At 36.2% G+C, this 24,490-nt stretch overlaps 1 protein-coding gene across 2 annotated transcripts in view; it reads right to left on the bottom strand.

The window, feature by feature from the left end:
- Positions 1–24,490, bottom strand: part of LOC107037759 (cysteine-rich motor neuron 1 protein) — a 128,208-nt gene that overhangs the window by 101,426 nt on the left and 2,292 nt on the right. The window contains exons 1-2 of one of the 2 annotated variants that reach the window (XM_015256491.1): positions 9,793–9,812; positions 4,534–5,056 (exon numbers count right to left, since the gene is read on the bottom strand). In XM_015256491.1, the coding sequence (XP_015111977.1) occupies positions 4,534–4,573 (40 nt within the window). In that variant the 5' untranslated portion in view covers positions 4,574–5,056; positions 9,793–9,812. Of the gene's footprint in view, positions 1–4,533; positions 5,057–9,792; positions 9,813–24,490 lie in introns of those variants that run through there. The other variant, XM_015256490.1, reaches the window with a different exon arrangement.

The raw sequence follows: 24,490 nt of genomic DNA, 5'->3' as shown, positions 1-24,490 counted from the left end.
GGGGGGGGGGGGGGGGGGGGGGAGTGTGTGGCAAATGTGGGTATGTCAGTGGAAGAGTGGTCACAAGGAGTGTAAGAATTCAACGATCGATCGACATCGAGATCGGCCGCATTCCGTACTGGGAATAAATGTCTACGTATGTGTAATATCACTGTTACCGAGGCACAACAGAAGCACACATCGTCGATATTTTATTTGGCGACGGATGCCATTGAACGTTGTGTGTACACTGGTATGCGGTCTCGTATCGCCTACCACCACCCCCTCACCCCTACAGGCGTGCATGAAGCAGCGCAAAAAAAAATATATAGTAGAAAGCATCATAATGAACACTAAATATTACAAAAATTCCCGAGTCAACAATTTCAATTTATCATGTCGTGCGGTTGCACTTCTGCAGTTTTCAACGGCATGAGAGACATTTATATGGAGCACATATACTACAGAGGGATAAAAATTCTGATTATCTGATGGAAGTTGCAGCAGCTTAGACGGAACATTTTTCGCTGCATTGAGGGAGCCATTCATGAATTGATGCATCAAAAATTTGATTGAATCGTAAAAATTCCATCGGAATTGATTGAATACTGGGCTGGTGAGCGTGGGATACGGCCATTGATGTATTCTTCACTTGTGTATTTTATTTCTGCTGAATTTGATGTGTATGGAATGCTAAGGCCATTTAATGGTTTTCGAGTACGTGGAAAAGTGAGTGGGGTATTCTTTTTTTATTTTACGAGTGTAGGCTTTGAATTCTGGGAATATTGATTGGGTAAATCAAATAATGAGGAAATATTTGAGGATCGTGGGACTACGCTCGGACCTTTGACGTCAGATTTGGGTATTTGAGTGAGTGATGTGTCGTCTGCTCTGTGTAATTTATTTCCGTGAATGGGTGGAGGATTTTAGGGGAATTCGTAATGAATTCGAGTGGAAAATGAATGGGAAAAATTAATTTTGTGGCGAAGGGGTAATTGTAATGAGTGTAATTTGACATTTCCGTTGATTGTTCTCATGATTGCGGTAATTTCACGTTTGAAAATTCCCAGCTTTTGAGTATGATTTTTAGAAATTCAAACTCCGGGTCAATTTATCTCATTTCGGTTTCCAGTTTTTCGCGTTTTTCTGTATGTAGGAGACAGACGAGACCAAAGATTTTCATGTTCACTGAAGCTGGGAACTGTCTCTCAAAAGTATTGTCTCGTGCATTCACGGAAAAAATTAATTTTATCACGTGAATTTTAGTTGAAAATTTGTGTAAAATTCCGATAAGGGAACCGATAAGGGATACATGCAGAAAATGGGTTAATATTCATGTTGAGCCAACGACATATTTATTGGTGATGAAATAGTCATATATGTTTCGACCAAAAGAAACGTTAAGGCACGATGATGTGACAAGTATGTAGGTTTATGTCACAAGGGACTTTTATGACCGTCATAAAGATGTAAAGAATCCGCATTATGCGAGAATCACGCCCACTCTTTCAAGATACGATAATGGGATGGTCGAATTTTCAATTATTATTTTCACTAAAAATGTACGCAATTTTCGTTAAGAATGCCATTTGTTTGGAAATTCGATGACACAGTGATTACTAATTTCACATGATTTCACGGAGATCCGCAAAAAAGTGTACAATAAAAATTTTGCCATCTCCCTTACATTCCGAAATATTCATTGAAAAGTGGCTAATAGCCTAAATTGACTTGAACCATTTTACCACTTCGCTACTGAAATGAATGGTCCCTCGTAGGAGAATCATATTCATAATAATAGAAATTAAATTTTTAAAAATCGCGAATAATCCACCAAAGTTGCATTCCAAAATACCGTTGAAACCACAGACATACATCAACCGAGAAGATTTTCCTGACTGTAACGAGCTTTTCATACAACAGTGCGCAGAGCTGCGAAAAAATTTACCATTATGTATCGACTGAAGAATAGTTTTGCATGTTACTCCAACATTCATATTTCCCGTGTATATTTTTTACCTTCGACTTTCATGTACATAAAACCATTGTTGCACATTCTTTTGTCATCTCTGCTGCATAATGTGGTGTATATCTTGGGTAACGTGAAAAGTTTGTGCGAAGCCAAGTGAAATCCGAGTCGGACGGACTTTGCCTCAACCTGAGGAGTGTAGGGAGTAGATGGTGTGAGTGGTTAGAGCTGGCGCAGCGGATAAAAAACGAAAGGTACGTGTAAAGAGAAGAAATAAAGTGTAGAAAAAAGACGGCAAGAAAAGTCGATCCTCGATAACCCAACAAGAGCGGGGATGGCGACCGGAACAGAAACCACAGTTAACGCGATTTTCAAGTAAACCCGTACCGGCTTCTCGACTTGCTCCATTCGTGGTCCACCTGGGGTACCTATCTCGATCCACTTTCTTTTATTTACGTCTACAATGGCTTTTTTTTCACATTCTCCAGGGCTTTTTTTTCACTCCTGTCTGATTCCTCTTTTTAGCGCTGTGAATTCATGTAGAAACAAATGGCAAGCATTCGCTGGGTCAACATGTGTACTCATTCATCTGTATGACGGTGTAAGAGCTAATTATCTTTGAAGCGTCTCACCCAGAAATTCCATTCGTGCCAGACTGCACCCAGCAGTTGAGAATATTTCAATTTCAGTTATTGGCGATATTGGATGGGCTCTGATTTAATATCTTGCTTTTTGTTCATTGGGAGTGATTACGCTTCGGCAGGGGTTTGGGTGGATGCATGAAGAATCATGGATAGCACGGAGAGAAATTTTCTGACACGGAGACACTTAACCCATGACATTTAGCCCTGACATTTTCAATTTCCGAGGTAAATGCGTATCAACAAAGCCTCATACAGTTCTAATCGGCATTGATGTTTCAATACACCCATTGAATTGCAAATTCCTAATGAAAAATTCAAGTGAATGCCCGACAATTCAGACGAACGTCATCTGCTATTTTCTTTAATAAAAGAAATTTCAGTCATCAATGATTCTACATTCAATGTTCGCTTTGATTTCCGTGATTTGCACTAGAGGAAACTATTTTAATGTAGGAAACTATTTTTCACGCGCGATTTTTGGCAAATCGCAACCAAGTCTTCGAGGTCACGCGATGCATTTACGGATATTTCACTCCGGATATTGCACTGCCGAACGCACACAAACTCTTCAATCATTTCTGATTGAACTCCTGTCAAACATTGTGTGAAGGGTCACGTTCACGTATATTCGTTTCCTTAATGTCTCCTAGAATGTACTCCATAATTCGAATTACATTTGAATAATTGTGAGGCAAAATTCGTACGCAGAAAAATAATGTGATAACGGTCGCGCATGCGTGGCTATTAATAAGGTTTTTCCGATAAAATTCGTCCTCTAGTTATATGGAGAAAATTATTTGGTCAACAACTAGTTGTTACATTTTTCAAAATTAACAAGTTGTTGGTAAATTTCAATAACTAGTTGTTAGATTTTATCAACTAGTTGTTGAAATTCAATAATTGATTGGTAATTCATTTTTTCAACTACTAGTTCGTCAATTTCAACAAGTTGTTGTTAAATTTCAATAACAAGTTGTTAAACTTTACCAATTAGTTGTTGAAATTCAATAACTGGTAGGTAAGTCATTTTTTCATCAACTAGTTGGTGAATTTCAACAACTGATTGATAAAATTTAATAACTAGTTGTTGAATTTCAACAACTGATTGATAAAATTTAATAACTAGTTGTTGAAATTCAACAACTAGTTGTTGAAAAAATAAATTACCAACCAGTTATTGAATTTCAACAACTAGTTGTTAAATTTGACCAACTAGTTGTTGAAATTTAATAGCTAGTTGATAATTCATTTTGTCAACAACTATTCGGTAAATTTCAACATTTCACATTTATCGAAGGGTTTTCCCCTCATCCCTTCGATAAAATGTTACTAGGAAAATTTTATCTATACATACTTGAATGAATTTGAAACATCGCATTTGAAGACACCGTCAGAAAGACACCGTCTCCCACTTTCAGGGAAATTCATGAAAAATTCTAAATTTTCGAAAATCATCACAAAAATCAGATTAACCAACATATCTCTCGTAATCATCTTTTAACTGCGACTTAATGACATTAAAACAAACATTTTAAGCTATAACTGAATTCATGTGAAGCATGATATTCGAAGATATCTCCGGAATTTTCATTTTCAAAAAATGCTGAATTTTTTCCAATTTTCAAATAAATCAAAATAACGATTATTGCTATCGCCGTCTTCGAACTCGGTCAAAAGGGCCTCCAAACAAATTTCTTAAATCATCATTCAATCAATTCATAATTTTTCGAAAAAATTTGTGATTTTCGAAAAAATTCTAAAATTAAAAAAACTCACCGATGAATTGAATTTTAATTAATAACCATTAAGAGGGCTCAATAATACTTGCATTATCAGACAAACTCATTACGTTTTCCAATTTCCCAACAGAATTTTCTCCCCCCAATTCTCCAATAAATCCGATCGCACATAAAAATAAAAATAAATGATAACACAACTCACCAATGGCGCAACTGATGACGATAATCGCAATAGTCTTCATCGTTGAAATAACTCGATATAATAAATAAATAAATAAATAACTTTCACCAGGCTATAACTCAACAAAGATAAAACTCCTCAGACACTTTGGCTGTGACAATTTTGTATACCTCCACGTGAGAGCAATTGTTACCGGTCACATTATATCACAAAATGACCGGAACACAGTTCGCGGGAATGGAAGCACCGCTCGGTGCCACGCAACACTTAACAAACTTCCATTATTACACCGGCTGATGGTGCAATTAAGACTGCGAACGACCCAAGCTGTCGGGCGCACACAGCAAAGTTAACACTATGGAACTTCTTCCACCTCTTTTCCCTTTTTTCTTTGCCAAATGTGTATAATATGGACACTTCGGGAGATTTCAAACACTTTCCGGACTTTCCTTTCCACTTTAATTGTATTTTTCCCGCCTCCTCAGTGATTCGATGACGATTGGGTAATTTTATTAATCCAAATTAACAAAATCATCATTTTTTCCTGAAAATAAAGAAATAAATAATGTATTACATGCATAAATGAATAAATCGATTAATTTATAGAAATAAAATTCTACAGTGGAGCACGGAGCTCATTCCGTCGTAAGTATGAAATTATCTCGACAATAAGTGTTTTTATGAGCGACAGTTAGAAGAACTTGTTTCAGAAAATTGTCAGGTGTCGACAATAAATCTTATTTTTTTCAAAAATTTTTGTTTTACTGCACGAGAGTTATCAGAGAATGCGAACGATGCTTGAAGTAGTGTCATTTAATCTGTTGCTGCATTGTTAGATAAATTCGGAAAGTCAGCAAAAATTTAATGGAGGCGAGAATCCCCCAGATCACTCCAATTGTTCGAAAATAGAAAACCTCAAAAATCGGGAAAATTAGAGGCCACGAAAATTCAAATTTGAATCTGAAATTCATCAGCCCGAAGAGTCTATCATCTTCTCTTCACTCTGACGGAAAAAAATCTTCAGCTATTCGTGCGTTAGAGCGAAGATGAAAATTCGATTGCTAAGAATCAGTTTAAGGTGTTTCGCGTGTAGATCACTCGGGGATGAAACGGAAGGGGAGTCTCATTGTTCTCGAGCCCTGGTTCAATCGCTGAGCACGAAATTTTCCGATATTCAAGCAACTATTTAAGTGTGCATTTGAAAATTTTTTGAATATTGATTTTATTTATCAGATTGATTCATTTTTTTCTCATCACCAACGGGTGTCAAATAATTTTTATTGGATGTTTTTCTAATTATTGAAATAATATTAAAATGCGTCTCGAGTTGGTAAACCTGTCGAGTCTGATCTTTTTGTGAGGGCGTAATTGCCCCGAAACTCATAATTTTCCGAATCATTTGTTCAAATAACGTTCTTATGAAATATGAAAAAAATCTGAAACTTGTACGTGTTCTCAAGAAAAATTTGATTTATCACCCACTAGTTTTTCCTCAATAGTTCATCATTTTTTTTGGGTGCCATGAAAATTTCCCTAGTTGCGAGTAGGGTAACCTCGGAGATTATCGCTGAAGAGATTACAAAAACATCAAAATTTCATTATTTTTCTTCTTGAGACAGATGTGAAAAAAATCTACAAAAATTCTCAACGATGCAGCACACTCAGACGTTTCTCCTATGAATTTTCCAATTTTTTCACCTTAATCCTCGCTTAACAACGAGAAAAAAAATCGATGGGAACTTCAATCGAGCGGATTGAACCGATAGCAAAAATAATCGCGTTCTATTTTTCTGTAACCGAAATAATTCACTGCATGCGCAAAAATTCACACAAAGTTGGAATATTCGGAATCGCATCACTGGCCAAAGACTCTATTTTTAGTTGGCACGTATTTTTCACCGCCTACGTAGATAGGAGAGACTTACGAGTGAATATAAAACGCAAAGGTGAGGGTAAGGTCACGGGGGACTCGTAGGTAGGCTCGCGTATGGTGCTCCATCGTGATTCATTCAGGTATCAGTTATGTTGTTCTCTCAGCTTTCTGGTCTCATCCTCTCTCTATTTTAATAGTTTCTTCTACTCTTCCTCATCTTGAGGAATTACACAATCGCTGATGTTTCGGGATTTGGCGGAAGAAATCATAACAGATTACCCAACTGATTGATCGTCGCCGAGAAATATGTCATGTTATTCAAATAGAAACATATGTGTCACTTGTTCAGGCGATTTAAATTATTTTGCGGTGAAACACATTCCGTTATTGATTCAAATCCTCATGTCATCAGTCTGACCAATTGAAGAAATATGTTTTAATTCCCGGAAAATTTATTGCGCTGTTTACAAAACTGTCATAATGTGTAACAGTATTTATTTCAATGAAATGAAGAAAATTGCTGCACATGCGGAAAAATATATATTCTGAAAATATTTTATGTATGGAATTGGTCTGATTTATATATAAAAGTTATGTAAAATATAACATTATATATGTTTCATATATATTTTATAGAAATTTTATATATATTCGAAGAATTGCACGGATAGAAATATTCAATAAAAATTACGTATCTTTTCCGTAATTCCGGAGCAAAATCTAGTTGTAGGAAATTTTACGGAACTGTCAGGTAATTTTTACATAAAATCACGGAATTTTTCCAGAGCGTTCCGTAATTATCACCTGAATCTGCTGTGAAAAATTACGATAACGTCACTTAAATTTTCTGAGTCGATTCCGTAATCGGTGAGCGAACTGTGAGTTCTGTAATTTTAACTTAACATTTCTCTCCGTGTGGCCTATATTATATTTATGTGTTTTAAATGTTTTTCCATGGGGGTGTTCACGCCTCAATCAATTGATTTGATTTCACACAAAAAAATTTGAATGTCAACTACGCTCAAAATCACCGTAAATTATGATTACACTGAGGGAGAAACTATAAATTCTTAAACGAGTCTTTTTTGCGCCAACAAAATCTTTAATTGAAAATTACCAAAAAAATCTCAAACAGAAATAATTGCTCTGTTTTCAAAACCAACGAAATATTTCTCAAGATGCGGATCATTCCTACAAGACGGTGCCTTTTCAGGATGAAAATATATTTTATAGAGGGAAGTTTATCAAGAAATATTTTGATTTTCATTGATAGGGCTTCTAGCACTTCAAGATGCAATGTCAAATTTTTTCAAATTTTTCTGAGGCATTACTGCTGCGTAATTTAAAAAATTGGAAAGAATGCAGTGCGGCGCTCACAGCGCGACCGACGGAGTGCTAAGGTACATCTTAAGACAGTATCACCCAAAAGTTAGTCCCTATGAATTTCCGGGAAAATTCTAAATTACTCAATTTATTGTATTCTCAGGAGTTATTGAGTTTTGACATTTTATATTATTCTCATGTTGTTGATAGACGCAACAATAACTGTTCAAATCAAATGGGAAATTAATACAGCTGTTCGGAAATTATTATACTCCAGCGATTTAACGAAATTTTCATTTTTCCGAGTTTAACATCGCAAAAACCATGTGCTATAAAATTTTACAAAAAATTCGCGGCATTAAGAATTGATCAATCTGCCACAGATTCATTTTTTAACAACATTGTAAGAACCGTGTTCCCTAGTTTGGCCTGCGCCTCGCGTGCCAGCAGTCCGCATTTCATTATTTATTATCTCCTAAACTGTGTAGTACAGCTGTTAGAATTTTTTCAATAGCCGGGAACTATGATGAACATTATTTACGAAAAACATGAGAACAATCGTAAGAAAAACCTGTTTTCTCGAGATATACCTTAAGCGTAAATTACGTGTAGCAAACCGCAAATTACGCTTAGCAAAACATAATTTATGTTTAGGTTTTTCTCCGCGTTCTCGTGACGAAAAAACAATCGTCTCTTTACGGTCTAAAAATCACTTTAGGCTCCTCTACCTTTTCTGCGCACTGAGGCTCTCGAGAAAAAAGAACAACGTAATTATCTTTTCATTTTCATCGTACGTACTGAAATAATTAATAGTAGCTAGTGGAAATGATGGTTAATTTAACTCGCCTTTGGGGTAAATTAATGTGAAATTGCTTTGAAGGAGATCCTTTCAACAGAAAAATAATTTTATTTGGTAAAACGTGTAATTATAAAACTCCATTCGTTTTCTGATATTCAAATAGTGATAAAATAAGCAAAACTGTACAGAGAATGAATTCATTCTTGTGGATGTTCTAAATTTAATCTGTCGTTCTGTCCATCAGGAACTACATTATTATTTGATTTACATTATTATTATTTGAATATAAATTAATATACATATAGGACTGACAATTATCGGAGATGAATTTCCGATAAAATCCCCAATATTATTGACATTTCCAAAGTTCCACAAATCGACAGATATGATAAACTGTGAGAAAACGAATGTGAGACTTCGCCGGTATACACCAGATAAAAATAACGCGCAATTTTCTTCGGTTGAGCCGGGTATCGCTCAGGTAGTACACTCCCACGTATCGAGAAGAAATAATGAATTAAAAAATTGGAGCTGAATCAACACTTGTCTACTACCTCGTAGAGCAGCAGCGTAAACACTGAAGAAACCTCTAACGTGTGATGATACAAACATGATAAATGATTTTAAAAAACACGCACGAAAAAATTTAATAGAAAAACCTAGCGAATGTGCTGGATAATTCTACAGGAGTTCTACTGAACTTTCTATTAGTTTATGGCGGATTTTCTTGAAATGTTCAATAGACAATATTTTATAGAAAAAGTCAATAGAATTGGGATTTTCTAAACAACTTATTCTATTCAGATATTTTGTATAGAATTTCCTCGGCTCAAATTTTCCAATTTTTTTTGCTTCCGAATGGAATTCTATTGTAATCGAAGCGATCGGTCGACAATCATTACATTCGTAATATTTTGTAATATTATTAGAATTTGCACCTTTCTATTACTATGATTTTATTATCTTACTTGAAATTTGAAAATATTAAAATAATTCATAGTTTAAGTTTTCCGTTAACTATTGAGTAAATAATTCTAAATTTCATGACAGGATCCTCTTGAATTATCGAGAGGGAGAAAAATTCGAAATATAGACAACGATCCTGACTCATTTATAAGCTGGATGATTCTCCAAAGAAAAATTATTGATGAATTGCGAATGAAAATCAGCACAACTCCCAAAACTGCAGTCTCTCGCAGCTAGAGACATGGAATACAGCAAGAAAATCGTTCAAGCTATTCCACCAATTTCCACTCTGACCTCAAACAAACACCAAGATATTTACCATCCCGAAATAGAGTACCTGACGTACGATGGAATTCCCTGGGAAATCCTAAAACCCGTAGCGAACTTCACCGTTACCCTTCCACCAACCCACACTAACTCATCGTGTGAACTATCCCATACCATTGGACTTCCGGTTTGGGGGGAAAATTTTCCCATTTCCCCAAAACTATCGTAATTGGGTACGATCAGGGATTATCGTGCTCAGTGAGTTGGATTTTGGTAAATTAACGAGGAGAGGATGCTGAGTTCCATTGTCGATCTTTCCACCTTGATTTATCTTTCTCCGTTCCTCCCTCCAACCTTCATCCCAACCCCGCCCCACTACCTCGCGGTACTAGCCACCTCCACTGAGTTCCGGGCGTCCCACTTTGTATCCGGATGAATCTGAAACGAAAGATTGAGGGTGAGGCTGGTTAAGCCAACGAATGCTGACATCACCACCCATATTATATTAGCCTACGTAAACATTTGTGCATAGTATAACTGCGTATACAGAGATACGTCCGTTGAAGATGCAAACATTATACTCCACAGTGTATTCTGTATACTGGGCCGGTGAAGGAAAAAAAAAAATGCTCGATACGATTTTTTGACTGTCTACGTTCCTGAGAGAAATTCATCGGGGGAATCGGAGGAAATATTTCCAACGTATCCCGGCGGGATTACGTGATGAGGAAGGAAAATTATTGATTATGTAAAAGGAAGAGAACGTGAAGTCAAGACAAACAAATTCGCTGATCACTTTCTGAAGGTTTCGCGAGGGGATTATGAAGCAAGGATCCCCATCAATATTAAATTTCTGTACACGGAGAGAAATATTCAATGAAAATTACCAGAAAAAGACGTCAAAATTACGTTTCGAAACGTAATCTGGGAGCGAAGTAAAATTCAATAAAAAGTGTCAATCGTCACGTAAATTCTACGATCTGTTCCGTAAAAATTACTCATCCGTCCGACGCCTCACGGCTAGCCNAACACGTTCCGTAATTTTTCCGGAACTTTTCGTAAAAATTCTTAAACATCCAAGAATTTTCATGTTCTGAGGCATAATAAGTCTTGAAGTTTCTGTTAGATTTTACAACTTCCAGAAAAATTACGTGACTTTTTCGTATTTTTTCGGTGACAGACCCGAAATTTTACTGAACGTTTCAAATTTATTCTCTTATATTCCTATAGAAATTCACTGAAAACGATTCTCGCTTGCGGATAACGTGAAATGTTCCGTAATTTTTCTCGAATATTTCTCTCCGTGTAATATTACAAGGATTTGACCCTTACATTATTGAAGGTTTAAAATGTGTTGATTCAATTTTTCAAATAATATATTAATAATCTGATTTTTTACGAATAATGATATATTTACAATTTGTTAATATGAAACTGTAAATTGACTACTAAGTGAATAATTCAAATTTCTTGAAAGGGGATTTTCGATTATGCAAGTAATCTGCAATCTTCCTACCTCAAATTATTGATCGATAAAATAGTTGAAAATTTGAATATTTGAATCGATGATACTTAAGTACTCAAAAAATTTTAAGAGTGATATTATCTAATTAAGGGCTACAAAAGTAACCGTAATAGAATATTACGGGTTCGTAGCTACCAGACGAAAATGCAAATCATAAAAAAATACTGTCTGACTGCGGCAGTGACACGATAAATGTCAAAAATAAAGTATTTTTCAACTTCAGGAATAACGTTTGGAGCTCGCTAAACTGAATCCACCGAGCGAACCTCATACTCCACGAGTAGGAAAACAAAACGAAAGGAGGAATGTACACAAATCTTCATTTCAATCTTTAATGACCCGTAGGAACGCTGAGTAAACTTGGTTTACCTTTTACCTGTCGTTATGAATGGGTTCATTGACCTTAACTGAGTCGCGTACACGTAGACACAATTTAGATACGACGGATTTATTTGCTGAAAATGAGAAAAACCGGAGTTGTAGGAAGAAAATTAATCTACTCTCGGCACTAATTATTTTCCGCAATGCAGAGTGGATTTGCCTGGAGTACACGTTTCATAATAAAAAAAAAAAATAGAGACTATCTGCAGTTTGAACCTGAGAAAGCCCTCGTAATTACGGCCACTGGTTGGTACGGTTTCTATTGCCAGCTAATGACCATCAAGAAAGGTTAAAAATTTTAGTCAAAATTTTATCTGAATCCAGATCATTGTTCTAGATAATTTTTAAACACTTTTGGGATAGCTTCGTAGACATTTTTTCCAGGCAGTATTGACCCACCAGCTTGTCCCACCGGCTGGGGTCAACACGATGTACCGCCCACCTGAGTGAAATGAGTCCTTTTTTTCCAGCTTCGCACTCCACAAGGAGTCAAAAACGGTTACAATGGGTTCTTCGAGGTGTTTACTCGATGATGTGAAGAGGACAGATTTTTTATTAACATTAAACATATTTAATTATGTAATTCAATTGCCATCGGCCAATGAGCGATGGAATCGAACTTTGAGGGTAATACCGCCCGGCACGCGTCCAATACCGCTCACTTTGTTTTCATGACTTTTTTGAGCAATGCAGACCAACTGTCATAATTTTTCCTATTTTCATCCTTCGTTTCCATTCTTTGGCTCCATTTTGAGAAAGATTTCACGTGAATAATAATAAATTATCGTGAATTTACCCCATGTTCCAGTGGCCACCGACTACCACAAACAATCGAGCTGTCACTCGACCGCCCTCTAGCTGCAGAGTCTAGCAGCCCTATAGAAACCCTGGGCGGCATTACCCACAAATTCTGGGCGGAATTACCCACAAACACGGAGGCTGATAAAATAGCTAATAATAACTGATAGAGATATTTCTCTGCTATTGAAAAGGTCGCAATGGATGTGGAAATGTATAACGAACATATATTTCGCGCTCCATTCAATTATGGACCAACTGAAAATGTAAAAAATCTTAAATTCTGGGGTGGAAAAATTTTAACAATTCGGTAAGAAATGATTTGACTGTTGTGAAAAAGGGTATTCATCAACCCGCGTAAAAATAAATCTTGAAAAAATGAGCTTTAAACAAAAAAAAAGTAAACCTCTTACTTTGTTTGACGCGAGAGACTCTTCAACGATTGTAAATGAGTGAATGAAGGATTTAAATACGAGTAATAGAGAGAATGAAATTCTGCATGGAGTCGAGTGTCTGGAAAATCCTGAACCCGTTTTTTAATGAACTTCCCGAAGCGAAATCTCACAGAGGAAATTACAGGTGTTTATTTTCATCCCAGAGGTTGTAAATGGAGGGAAATAGCTTTGGAATCTGCAGAGGAATTTGTGGCTACTTGTACGCGTCTTTGGAGAGTTCTAGTAATTTCAAACGATAATGTAAAAAAAATCTAATTGATGCAGCGCTGATTTGACCTCTTTGAAGTCTGAATTGGATCATTCGCCAAAAGTAGTGCAAAAAATATATATGTGAACGAGGAGATATTCGTTGGCGTATTTCAACATTGATACACGGACAAAGGATTTCCTGCGAAAATTCATGTGCTAGCGCACTACACCTAGAAAAATGTGTTTTTTAAAATCAAATAAAAATCTTTATTTGCAATTTTTCACTTTTTTCAAGAAAAAGGATTTACTTATACTAAACCCACAATTTATTTCGTTCAAAAAAGAAATTTATTTGATTCAAATAAATAAATTTTCTTCATATAAGAAAACTGTTTATTTGGCATAAATAAAGAATTTATTTGGATCAAATAAAAATTTCTTAATAGTAAATAAGCATTTATTCAATATTAACAAAACTTTGAATGAAATTGTTGATTTAATTTGAAAAAAAAAAAATTATTTGCTATTATTTAAATCAACTTATTTATTTGATACGAATAATTCATTGAATTCCGAGTCGCCAAAAAGTAATAATTCTTCGTGAATTTTCCCATTTAAGTGGATCAGTTCGGTTTCGTTCCTGACCCGCAAATCCACCACCTGATCGTTCCAAAGTTCGGAAGGAAATATCGATCGTGACGGTCTTGCACGGCAATTCCTAAGCCTCGAGCAATTGACGAGGAATTAATACCAAGTTCCTGATGAATATCGTATGTCAGCAATTGGGGATAAGCACGAGTTTGAGAAATGTTTCCACATGCTGCCAAAGATAGAATGTTCGACATCGATAATCATCTTGAACGCAAGGTCCTAATTAGTTTTCTTCTCAAAGGTTTTTTTGGCAATTAATGCCTCCAATGCAAGTCCCATAATGGATTGGCCATGCTGTGAGGGTAGGTTAGGGATTTTGTGATTTTGGGACAATTTTTTGGGAGGAAATCCTTTTCCGAGTTTTAGAATAGATCAAGTATATTTTTTTAGGCGCAATGTCAACGTTAGTTTTCGAATATTTTTTTCTAGAAAACGATTTTGAGCTGTACACGGAGAAAGAAGTTGGAGAAAAATTACCAAACAGTCCAAGTAATCGTGGAGTAGCCTCGATTTCCAGTACTTTTTCACCTTAAATAGGAGAAAAAGTGCGAGATTAATAGTGAATTTGACTCCGTTGGCCCCGAAAAATTTACCAAACGTGAGGGTGATTTGTACCGAAACTGGAAAATTTACCCTGTATCCCATCAAAAATTATCTCAGTGAGTGATTTCTTCTCTTCCATTCCTATAAAAATTGTCGGAAAACGATTCCCCCTTGCGGATTACGTGAATTGTTCCGTAATTTTTGCTGCACATTTCTCTTCGTGTAGTAAGATATCTACGACCATTTGATTGTTCATCAAGAGTTGAGCAATCAAAGTCGATCGACTCTCACCAAAATCTGCAATGAGGAAACGATCCCTCCGAGTCAAACGGTCATGAAAGTCACCGGCAGAAACGAGCGAAGTAAAGTCCCGGTGAAATAGCAATGGCAATCCATCATGTGCGGTGGTCGAATGAGGGGGAAGGGAGCCACGAAGGAGCTTTCAGAGGGGTCATAAGGATAGGGATCGAATACTGGTCAGAAAATGGCAGGGGATCATATCCATCTTCTACGGTCGAGGCAAGCAGGACATTTAGAAGGTTCTAACGATCTCAATAGCAACATCACCTTCTGAAGGTCAATATCCTACGAGTTTGAAAAATATCGATAACTTCCGGCATCCTGCAGAGGCATCGTCTCGTTTGAATTATCCGTCTCGTGAGCTAAATATTTCGTTGTTGTTAGAAGCAGAACATTTCGGTAGCGAAGTGGTAAAAACCGGTGCAATTCAATTTTGACTATTGACCAATTTTCAATGAATATCTCGGAATCTAAGGGAGATGGGAAAATTTTTGTTATAACCTTTTTTGTAGAGCCCATTGAGTGCTACAACAAATGTAATTACGAAAATATCGCTATCTCCCGTAGATTCGGAAATATCCTCCAAAAACTCAACTGAGAGATGAGTCGACTTAAACTGTTTTATCACTTCGCTACTGAAAGCGTTTTTGGGAAATATTTCCGAATCTAAGGGAGATAGCGCAATTTTTGTAATAGCATTTTTTGTAGAGCAAATTAAGAGCTACAAAAAAGGTTCAGACAAAAATTTTGCTATCTGGCTTAGATTTCGAGATATTCATTGAAAACTGGTTAATAGTCAAAATTGACTTGAACCGTTTTACCACTTCGCTACTAAATTCTGTTTTGATAATTTTCAACTAGCATTTTGTTTTTTGGTCCAAGCAAGACTTGTTCCAGGTATATCCGTAGAAGACACGTGTTTCTTGAGATTGTCCCCATGTTTTTCATAGACAATGTTTGTAATAGTCCCCAGCGATTGAAAAAATGCTAACTAGTTGTACTACACAGTTTAAGAGATAATAAATAATTAAATGCGGCCTTCTAACACGCGAGAAAACGATTCTTACGATGTTCTTAAAAAATTAATCCGTAATAGATTAATAAATTCCGAATACGGTGAATTTTTTGGAAAATTTTGTAATACATAGTTTCTGTGATATTCAACTCTAAAAAATCGAAATTTCGTAAGAACATTCATCTCATTCAAAAAATTAATCACCAAATAATTTCTCATTTAATTCAAACAGTTATTGTTGCCTCCACAACCCATGACAATAGAAAAACTCAATAACGTATGAGAATGCAATAAATTAAGTCATTCCGATTTTTTTTCGCAAATCCCCAAGAACTAACTTTTGGGCACGATTGTCTCCGGATATACCTTAAGAACTTGTTCCTTTTTCTCTCAGCGTAGGGGAATCGATACGTGACACATACTGGAACGTGTGTTATTAGGCTGAAGGCCATAACGAAGAAGGTAAACAGGAGCGCGTTAATTTCGTCTCTCTCTCAGCTGCAATCACGAAGGCACCTTTGGCGCCAGTCTGACCAATCTCTCATGGCCCAAAGTAACTCGCCAACATTACAGCCTTTTCCCTGTGCGCCTGCACATGTACATTTGTACCCGCGGCCTATATCCATTGAGTTGAAATCTCTCTACTTTCCTCACTCCTGCACACTCACTGTCGCTTCAAAATGAATGCTTTATATTCGTAATAACCTCAATACTGAGTGCGTTTCGCAGTTGTTCAGTGAATAGCAACTTTCACTTGAGAATTACGATATCACTCATGATCATTTTTCATTTCTGAATGTACACTGTTAAAAAATTTTGTCTTAATTTTTGGTGCCAAATTCCGAATGAATGTCTAATCAATTCCAATCAATTTCATCGCTCAATTTCGAATGAGAGAGGAGATATGAATTCATTACGCGGACTATGATTTTCAGGGTCACATCGCGAGGGGAAATTAAACAGCTCTTAGACGGCGGTAGAAGAAATTATCGCGGTTTGCCTCTCACTGCGCGCCCTGATGCCGGCGTAACGAAATTTCTTCTCACCTGCTATTAAATTAAAGGGAGAGTGTTTTGCAGTTGATTACCATTTTGTTGAGTAATAACTCATCAACAAAGCGTTGGGTAAAATTTTTTTTTATCAGATTTCAAATGACCGCCCCGAGCTACCCTCACAGCAGATACATTCACGGTGTTGTGGGACACAGTATACATTCGAATTTATCCACAATTTTTTATGTTTCAATTGACAAATGGAAATACGCTCGCGTATTAAATTTATTTATTGCTTCATTCGTAAATTAAACTCCCAATTTCAATCACCCATATTTATTTGGGAACCTCAGTCAGAGAACATCAAAGGAGCCAACTCTGTTACGTAAATTCTTTTTCAGCTGAGGTGAAATTTGAATTGTGAGTGTCAAAACCATTGGCTACTTTCAATGTGCAAACGGAGTAATTGGTGTTTCAAAGTAAAAGCGATTATTCATTCTTGAAGCATAATTTGAAAGACATTGAATGGGATAATGAAACAGTTCTTTTCGTCAATTTTGATGAAATTAAACGGCAAATAGGGAGGAATGCTCGTTTAACTCAAAGACATTTTAACGAGGGCACGAACAATGGTATCCGGTTAATTCATCCCATGACAATTCATCTTAAGCACACGGAGAGAAATATTCAGTAAAAATTACGTATCTTTTCCGTAATTTCGGAGCGAAATGTGGTTGAAAGAAATTTTACGGAACTGTCACGGAATTTTTTCTGAGCGTTCCGTAATTTTTATCTGAATCTTCTGTGAAAAATTACGATGCCGACACTTAAATTTCCTAAGTTAATTCCATAATCGATGAGTGAATTGTGAGTTCCGTAATTTCTACTGAATATTTCTCCGTGCAATTTCATTCCAAGACAAATTCATCCCACGGCAGTTTCATCCCATTTTTTTTATTATTACTATTTGGATGAAGAATACGTTTGGCTGAAGCGCGTGACTCATCGGATTAATTTTCAAGTTTTGTACTGATTTTGTAAATCGATGCTGTGGTCTATTACGTGCGGCCTATCTGGCGAACGTTAGTTGAGATAAGAATGATTTGACCGTTTTTTGCAGTCTTTTCTGTTAATCGATTGTCTTGGGATACACCTTAATTGGAAGAAGTCTTACAATATTTACCTTCACGAGTAAAGCTGAAATTGAGATTTGAAGATATTCACGTGACATCCCGTGGGGAAAGTACGGGGGAATATCTAAACGAGGAAGTAGTGCGACACGTGGTGAATGTGTGAGGATAGTGCACAACAGAGACCAAGCTAATGAAAACAATGCGTCAGGCAGGGCAGTTGCGGATGTGATTATTTTGTTTACATTTCCCAGCGAGTTGGATCATAAAATCTGATTAAATTCACTGAATCCAGTTCAAATAAATATAACTTGTAGAAATGGTTTTCACGATATTGAGAGATGGCGAGTGTATTTAAATCCATAAAACGATTTTTTTTTTCGGTACAGACCACACTATAGATTCAACCATTTCAAATCATCAACTTTGTCAATTAAATCGCGCGAGAAAAACTGGAAAACAAATCATGAATATTCAGCATCATTCGAATCACATTTTGCACAAAATTATTATTTTTCAATGAATATTTTTTCAAATCAATATTTTAAAAAATGTTCAAATGCACACTTAAATAGTTACTTGACAATTGGAAAATTTCATGCTCAGCGATTGAATCAGAGCTCGCGAACAATAAGACTCCCCTTCCGTTTCACCCNCGGATCTACACGCAAAACGCCTTAAGTAGAGGTCATAGACTGGACCGCAAGTTCGACTATAACCTTCCCCTTATTCAGCAGACACCACACAGCGCAAATATTTTTCAAGCACTTCAATAAGCGCAGATCATAAAGTTTAGCGTTTTGACATCCCATTGGATTGAACATAAAATTTTTATTGAGGTGCTAAGGCGTAGTAAGCAGACTTATCTCATCTAGACAACGTCGGAGCCATATCATATTCGACTTATTAGGCTTTAGCACGTCAATGAAGAATTGCTCACGAAATCCCCGCGTTATACGGAGAATTGAAGAAGGTAGTTTGTCAATCAAATTACATATTTAAGATTATTCACTACAAATTGGAGATGAGATTAAACGCGCAACCCTCAAATTGAATAAAATCACCTGGTTATTCAAAATGCGACACGATATCTACTGCCAGTTTAATATATTTCCGAATAGTTGAATCCAAAGTTTCACTCCAAATTTGTATAAATTGAGTTTCACTCCAAATTTGTATAAATTGATAGCCTCTTTCCAGTAAATAGATTCCGTTGAAATTTCATATTAAATTACTCTCATTGAATATTCCAACGGTTTTCATTCCAACTTCAAATTGAAAATCCCTTTTCGCTCGCTTATTACACGATGGATTCCCGTCCGCGTACCCTTCATCCCGGTTAACAATTTAATTTCAAATTGATTGACTGGAAATTTTTACCGCTTGACATAGCAGCGTTCCTTGTACAATTTCTGTTATGGAATTCCATACATTATTCCATTTCAACAAGAATAATAATGATTATTAAACGAAAATGTAAATGTCAACTTTACTATCATTGGCGTTTTATGAAAATCCCTTCTTAGCCGCATGTAAACATATCGCACCGTTATCTACATCTGCAGAGAAATAGACTTACGGCAATCACTAGGAACGTGATAACCTTCCGTTTTGAAAAGCGTGAAATGGGGATACAGCGAGGGACGAGAGACATTACGTGACGAGACGAGACAATGTTTCGAGATGGAAATGAGCAGACGAGACGAGACGAGACAATGTTTCGAGATAGAAATGAGCGGACGAGACGAGACGAGACAATGTTTCGAGATGGAAATGAGCAGACGAGACGAGACGAGACGAGACAATATTTCGAGATGGAAATGAGCGGACGAGGAGACAATGTTTCAAGATGGAAATGAGCGGACGAGACGAGAGACGAGACAATCTTTTGAGATAGAAATGAACGGACGAGACGAGACGAGACAATATTTCGAGATAGAAATGAGCGGACGAGACGAGATGAGACAATGTTTCGAGATGGAAATAAGCAGACGAGACGAGACAAGGTTTCGAGATAGAAATGAGCGGACGAGACGAGATAATGTTTCGCGGTGGAAATGAGCGGACAAGACGAGACGAAATAATGTTTCGAGATAGAAATGAGCGGACGAGACGAGACGAGACAATGTTTCGAGATGGAAATGAGCGGACGAGACGAGACGAAAGACGAGACTGTTATATTAAATTTACTGACTCTGATTTTTCCTGACTGTCAATTTTTCCACGTGGGGCGAGACAAGATAAGACGAGTCGAGACGGCTGCATTCAACTATTTTTCAATTTACTTATTCTTTGTTTCCTTATTTTCACTTCAAATAATTTTTTTCTGCCAATTAAAACACTTCGAAGGTACACTCAGAGAAAAATCCACATAATATCGCCAAAATTATTTCTTGAGCGAAAAAAATGGCATAAATATTTGATCGATTTATGGTAGATTTAATCATTTTCTCATCTTCTGACACGAAAAAACCGATTTCTTGTGGCAAGAAATTCTCACTTTATCATGAAATGTTCACGTTCAAGTCATGAGCACTTCACCGAAATCAGACATTGTCTGACACATTATCCGGAATTCTTGTCCCAAGAAATTAATCCTCAAGAGATGAGATATTTGGCGCAAGAAATTAGTTTCATGATATTATGACGATATTTCTCTCAGTGTATGGAAGTCATCATATCCCCATTCGGGTGATTCTTTTATTCGAAATCCTACCAAACACCTCGAATATCCCTTGACCGTCCACTAATTGGCCTGCTCACCCTATTCGAATCGTTTTCTTGCTGTGGTTGGACAACGTCTATGAAGGTCAACCTCTAACTAGTGCTAACAAAATGAAGACACACTAAAATGGCGATAAACGACTCTCGGCCCAGGAGTTACCACACTGTTTCGCCTCATAAGTTCTCCCCTCGCCATTCAGCGAGGCACTCTCTGTCTCATTTTTTTCTAATGCACGAAGCGAACATTTTCTCCTGCATTCCTGTCCACATAGAAATATAATACATGAGCATTCTCTCCTCGTCATAAAGAATATGAACATCTATAAACACTTGCTTACGTCGGTGTTCAGTTTTAGCAGAATTATTGCATTATTATAACGGTATTTAGTTCGTAACATCCGTCTGAGTCACTACAACAACAGTAGTGACACAATGGCTTTGCCAACTATTCGAAAATTCTCAAATATCACTATTTTCAGCGGATAGAGGACTGATGTTAAAAAAAAAACATTCAATGTTGACGGGGTGCTGTTATGGTATTATTTATATACTTAAACCAGAACGGAAGTCATTTATTTGTAATGGCCAAGTAAAAATAGTTGAAATTGTTTTCATGTGTTCAATTATTTCCTGTTGCATGTTCCTCAATGCAAGAATTTGCATGGGTTTATAAGTTACTCACGACGCTCGTTAGACAATCGTGTGTCGTTTCCCAACACATGTGGAAAGAATTGCAAAGTTATGATCCTAAATTCTATTAATACATCATTCATTGATACATCGTATATCACGTTGGAAATTCCGTATAAATTATCATTTCTATGCGAAGAGATGAAACCCGACTTTTTGAACCAATTTCAAATAAATAAGCTTTTATAACGAATGCCAATAATTTCTTTTTAACGCCCGGGTGTACTGTCTTTCGAATGTTATCTGGATTTTTTTTATCTTTCGTAATTCAAAATTGTCAATTGAGTGGTACATCATGTAGAAATTCCCAAAAATTATGATAGAATGATAAAACAAAATAGAAAAAATTCTGAACTTTTTCAAAGAGCGTTTTTAATTGAGATTCAGAATGAGTTGAAAAAAGTGGAAATTACAAATATCTGATTCGCTGTGGCAAATTATCTATTAGCTGTCATTTTCCATGGTGGATAACAAAACACTAACTCCTCATGGGAAGTGACAGCTAGGTATCTCAATTTTCAAAACAGTGGTATGTAGTCATCTGCCATTTTTATGTGATAAAAGTGTGATTAAAAAATTCTCCAAAATATTACAACTTTTTTCAAAGAGCCTTTTCCGTAATAAATGTCTCTGTGCAGTGTGGGAAAAGATTTACGAAATCAGTCTTCCCCCTGCATGATATTGGGTGATAGGCCGCCATTTGTCACCGTAAATCAGATACATTTTTCAATTTATTGTTATTCAACTTATTCTGATTATAAATTAAAAATGCTCTTTGAAAAAATTAAGAATTTTTTCTACTTTTTTTTTATTATTCATTCATAATTTTTCAAAACTTCTGCATGATGCAGGACTTAATTGACAATTTCAGACGACGAAAGATGAAAAAAAACATCGAGATAACGTTCGAAAGATAGTCCACCCGGGCCTTAAATGCACTTACTTGGATCAAATAAAAGAGTGCTCTCGGAGTCAAGTCACATGTATTCACCACAAAAATGGAAGTTTAATTTTTGTTAACCTAATATAATCTCCATCGTCAAGAAATTTTCTACTTTCACGAAGTAATGTGGGAATCGCAATAAAAACACCTGATGCGTGAAATGAAAACCCCTGACCCTGTTGATTTGCTGACAAATTAATTATTCTGGAATCAGCTGAGGGTGGCTTGCACAATCCAGTACCTGAATCCCAGTAAAACCCCAATGATACCACGTAGTACCACTGCCTCGGTGTAGTGAAATGCTCCATAACCCTTGAGGCTTCTTTGATACAGCTACGCTCTGTGTATACACTTTCCACAGAAGTCAATTTTATTGACATCGTACCAACCTCGTATATCTCCTTGCAGCTACTAAGAGCAAATCTCATCATCAATATTAAACAGAAACGATACCAATTTGAGATATCATCCAGGAATTGATACGACGTGTAATCGCAGACCACAGCCATCAACAGTGATTAATTCTCGTGATGAAAAACGATCGCCGAGTAAATATACGTCTCAATGTCACATCCTACGCGTCTACGTGCGGAGTGGACAACGAAATAAAAATATCGGGGAAAATGCGTGGATAAATAAGACAATTTTCAAAATATGAGACAGCGTTAGTGACGAAAGCAATGTCCACACTGAGAAAACAATGTTTTTTGAAAAATACGTCTTTACTTATATCAAGAAAGTCGTGCCTTGAAAATTTTCTAGAGCAAAATATATTGCACGGAGAAATGAAAAACTTTCGCCAAGAAATTTTGCACTTGCCCTAAAGACGAGGAAAATTTCTTGATGACAAAAAAATGATTTTTCATAACAAGTAAAATTGAGGAATAACCTCACAATTTAAACAAATAATCATCTGAATACAAAAATGTGAGTGAACATATGAAATCTGTTTGTATGTATTTATGTATTAAATTTTTCTTTTGGCTGAATGAACTCGAGAAGGGCTCCAGCAATAAAAAAAAGTAAAACTGAATTCATTTATTTAAGAGTTTTTTTAGGCTCAATTCTAGAATATTTTAATATCAAAACCACTTGAATTGATGGGAGAACTCGTTTTCTTGATATGAACCAATTGCTCATCTTTCGGACAAATATCAAATTTCTTGGGGTAAGATTTTTTTTTATTAGTGGAAGATATTGTCCGCTTTGCCGTGCCAAATTTCGGAAATTATTATTGCACTCAAGTTCTACTGAAATTTCAGGAAATCTTGTAATTGAAAAATCAAATATTCTCTTGATTTGCTGTTCAAATAATTTGGAAATCAATAAAACAATTGATTTTTGAGTTCAATTATATTGTGAAAATTCAGAAAAATCAGGAAAATTCAATGAAAAATTGAAAATTCATGTCATTTTGTTTCTGAATATTCATGTTCCAGTAAAAATTCAATCAAGGTGTCAAATTTCCATCTCACTCCAACTGAAAACTCATGAATTTCTGTGAATTCTACTCAAAACTATGAAATTTCATAACCATTTTTTCCCTAAATCCGATTCAGTGTCACTCTCATGTGATTTACTGTATAACATCTCCCATAAAATTTCAAAAAATTTCCAACAGTACACAAGTACAGCCGTACTTCTCAAAAAACTCTTGTCTTCTCAGTGCAGAATCAATAAAAGTAAACAGAAATACAACAATTTCGACACAATTTCCCTCATATTCGATTTCAATCGAATGTATCAATCTATTTTCGTTATTTGCCCCTATATATTACTCTGTTGACGTGAAATAAATATTGGAATATTGTGCAGAGCAGAATATATCGGTAAAACAAAGCAAAATGAAGAGGACGCGAAGTGAAAAAAAAAGAGTGGGAAGATAACAAGGTCGAGAGATAGTAGGGGAAAATACCTGTGGTATTGGTTTTTTCCGAAGAAAAAAAACGTTCAATTATCCCGATTCAGTTGGATTGAAATTGAGTGGCGGTGGCCAATAGGTTCAATATACGTATTGGCTCTCTACCGCAACGGGAATCATCGATTTGAATTGTTCATTTTCAAACTACCCTCAATGCCCCTGGAGGTATGGGTCCGGTATTCAAGTCAATTTCCGATGCAAATTCACCGTCCGCACAATTACAGGTGGCGCATTATAAAATGACCGCAAATGTGCGTCTATGTGAAATACAAATGGGGACACACACGGGAAATCTATCTGAGCATTATCCAAGCATCCCTTCTTTTGATCTTTTAAGGGTGCCAAGTGAATTTGAAAAAAGATTCAAAAAAAATTTTTTCTTTCCCTCCACCATTGGAGAAATATGTATTCATCCATCCGACGAAATTTCAAACACGCAACCGGAACTAGACATCGAGAAAATAAATGCGGAAAATCCTCTATTTCGCGTGAC

Source organism: Diachasma alloeum, unplaced genomic scaffold (assembly GCF_001412515.2).
Source record: "Diachasma alloeum isolate Michigan unplaced genomic scaffold, Dall2.0 Dall_scaffold_00269, whole genome shotgun sequence".
NCBI classification, from domain to species: Eukaryota; Metazoa; Arthropoda; class Insecta; order Hymenoptera; family Braconidae; genus Diachasma; species Diachasma alloeum.
The sequence above is the reverse complement of the archived record's forward strand: the minus strand, read 5'-3'. Positions and strand labels throughout refer to the sequence as shown.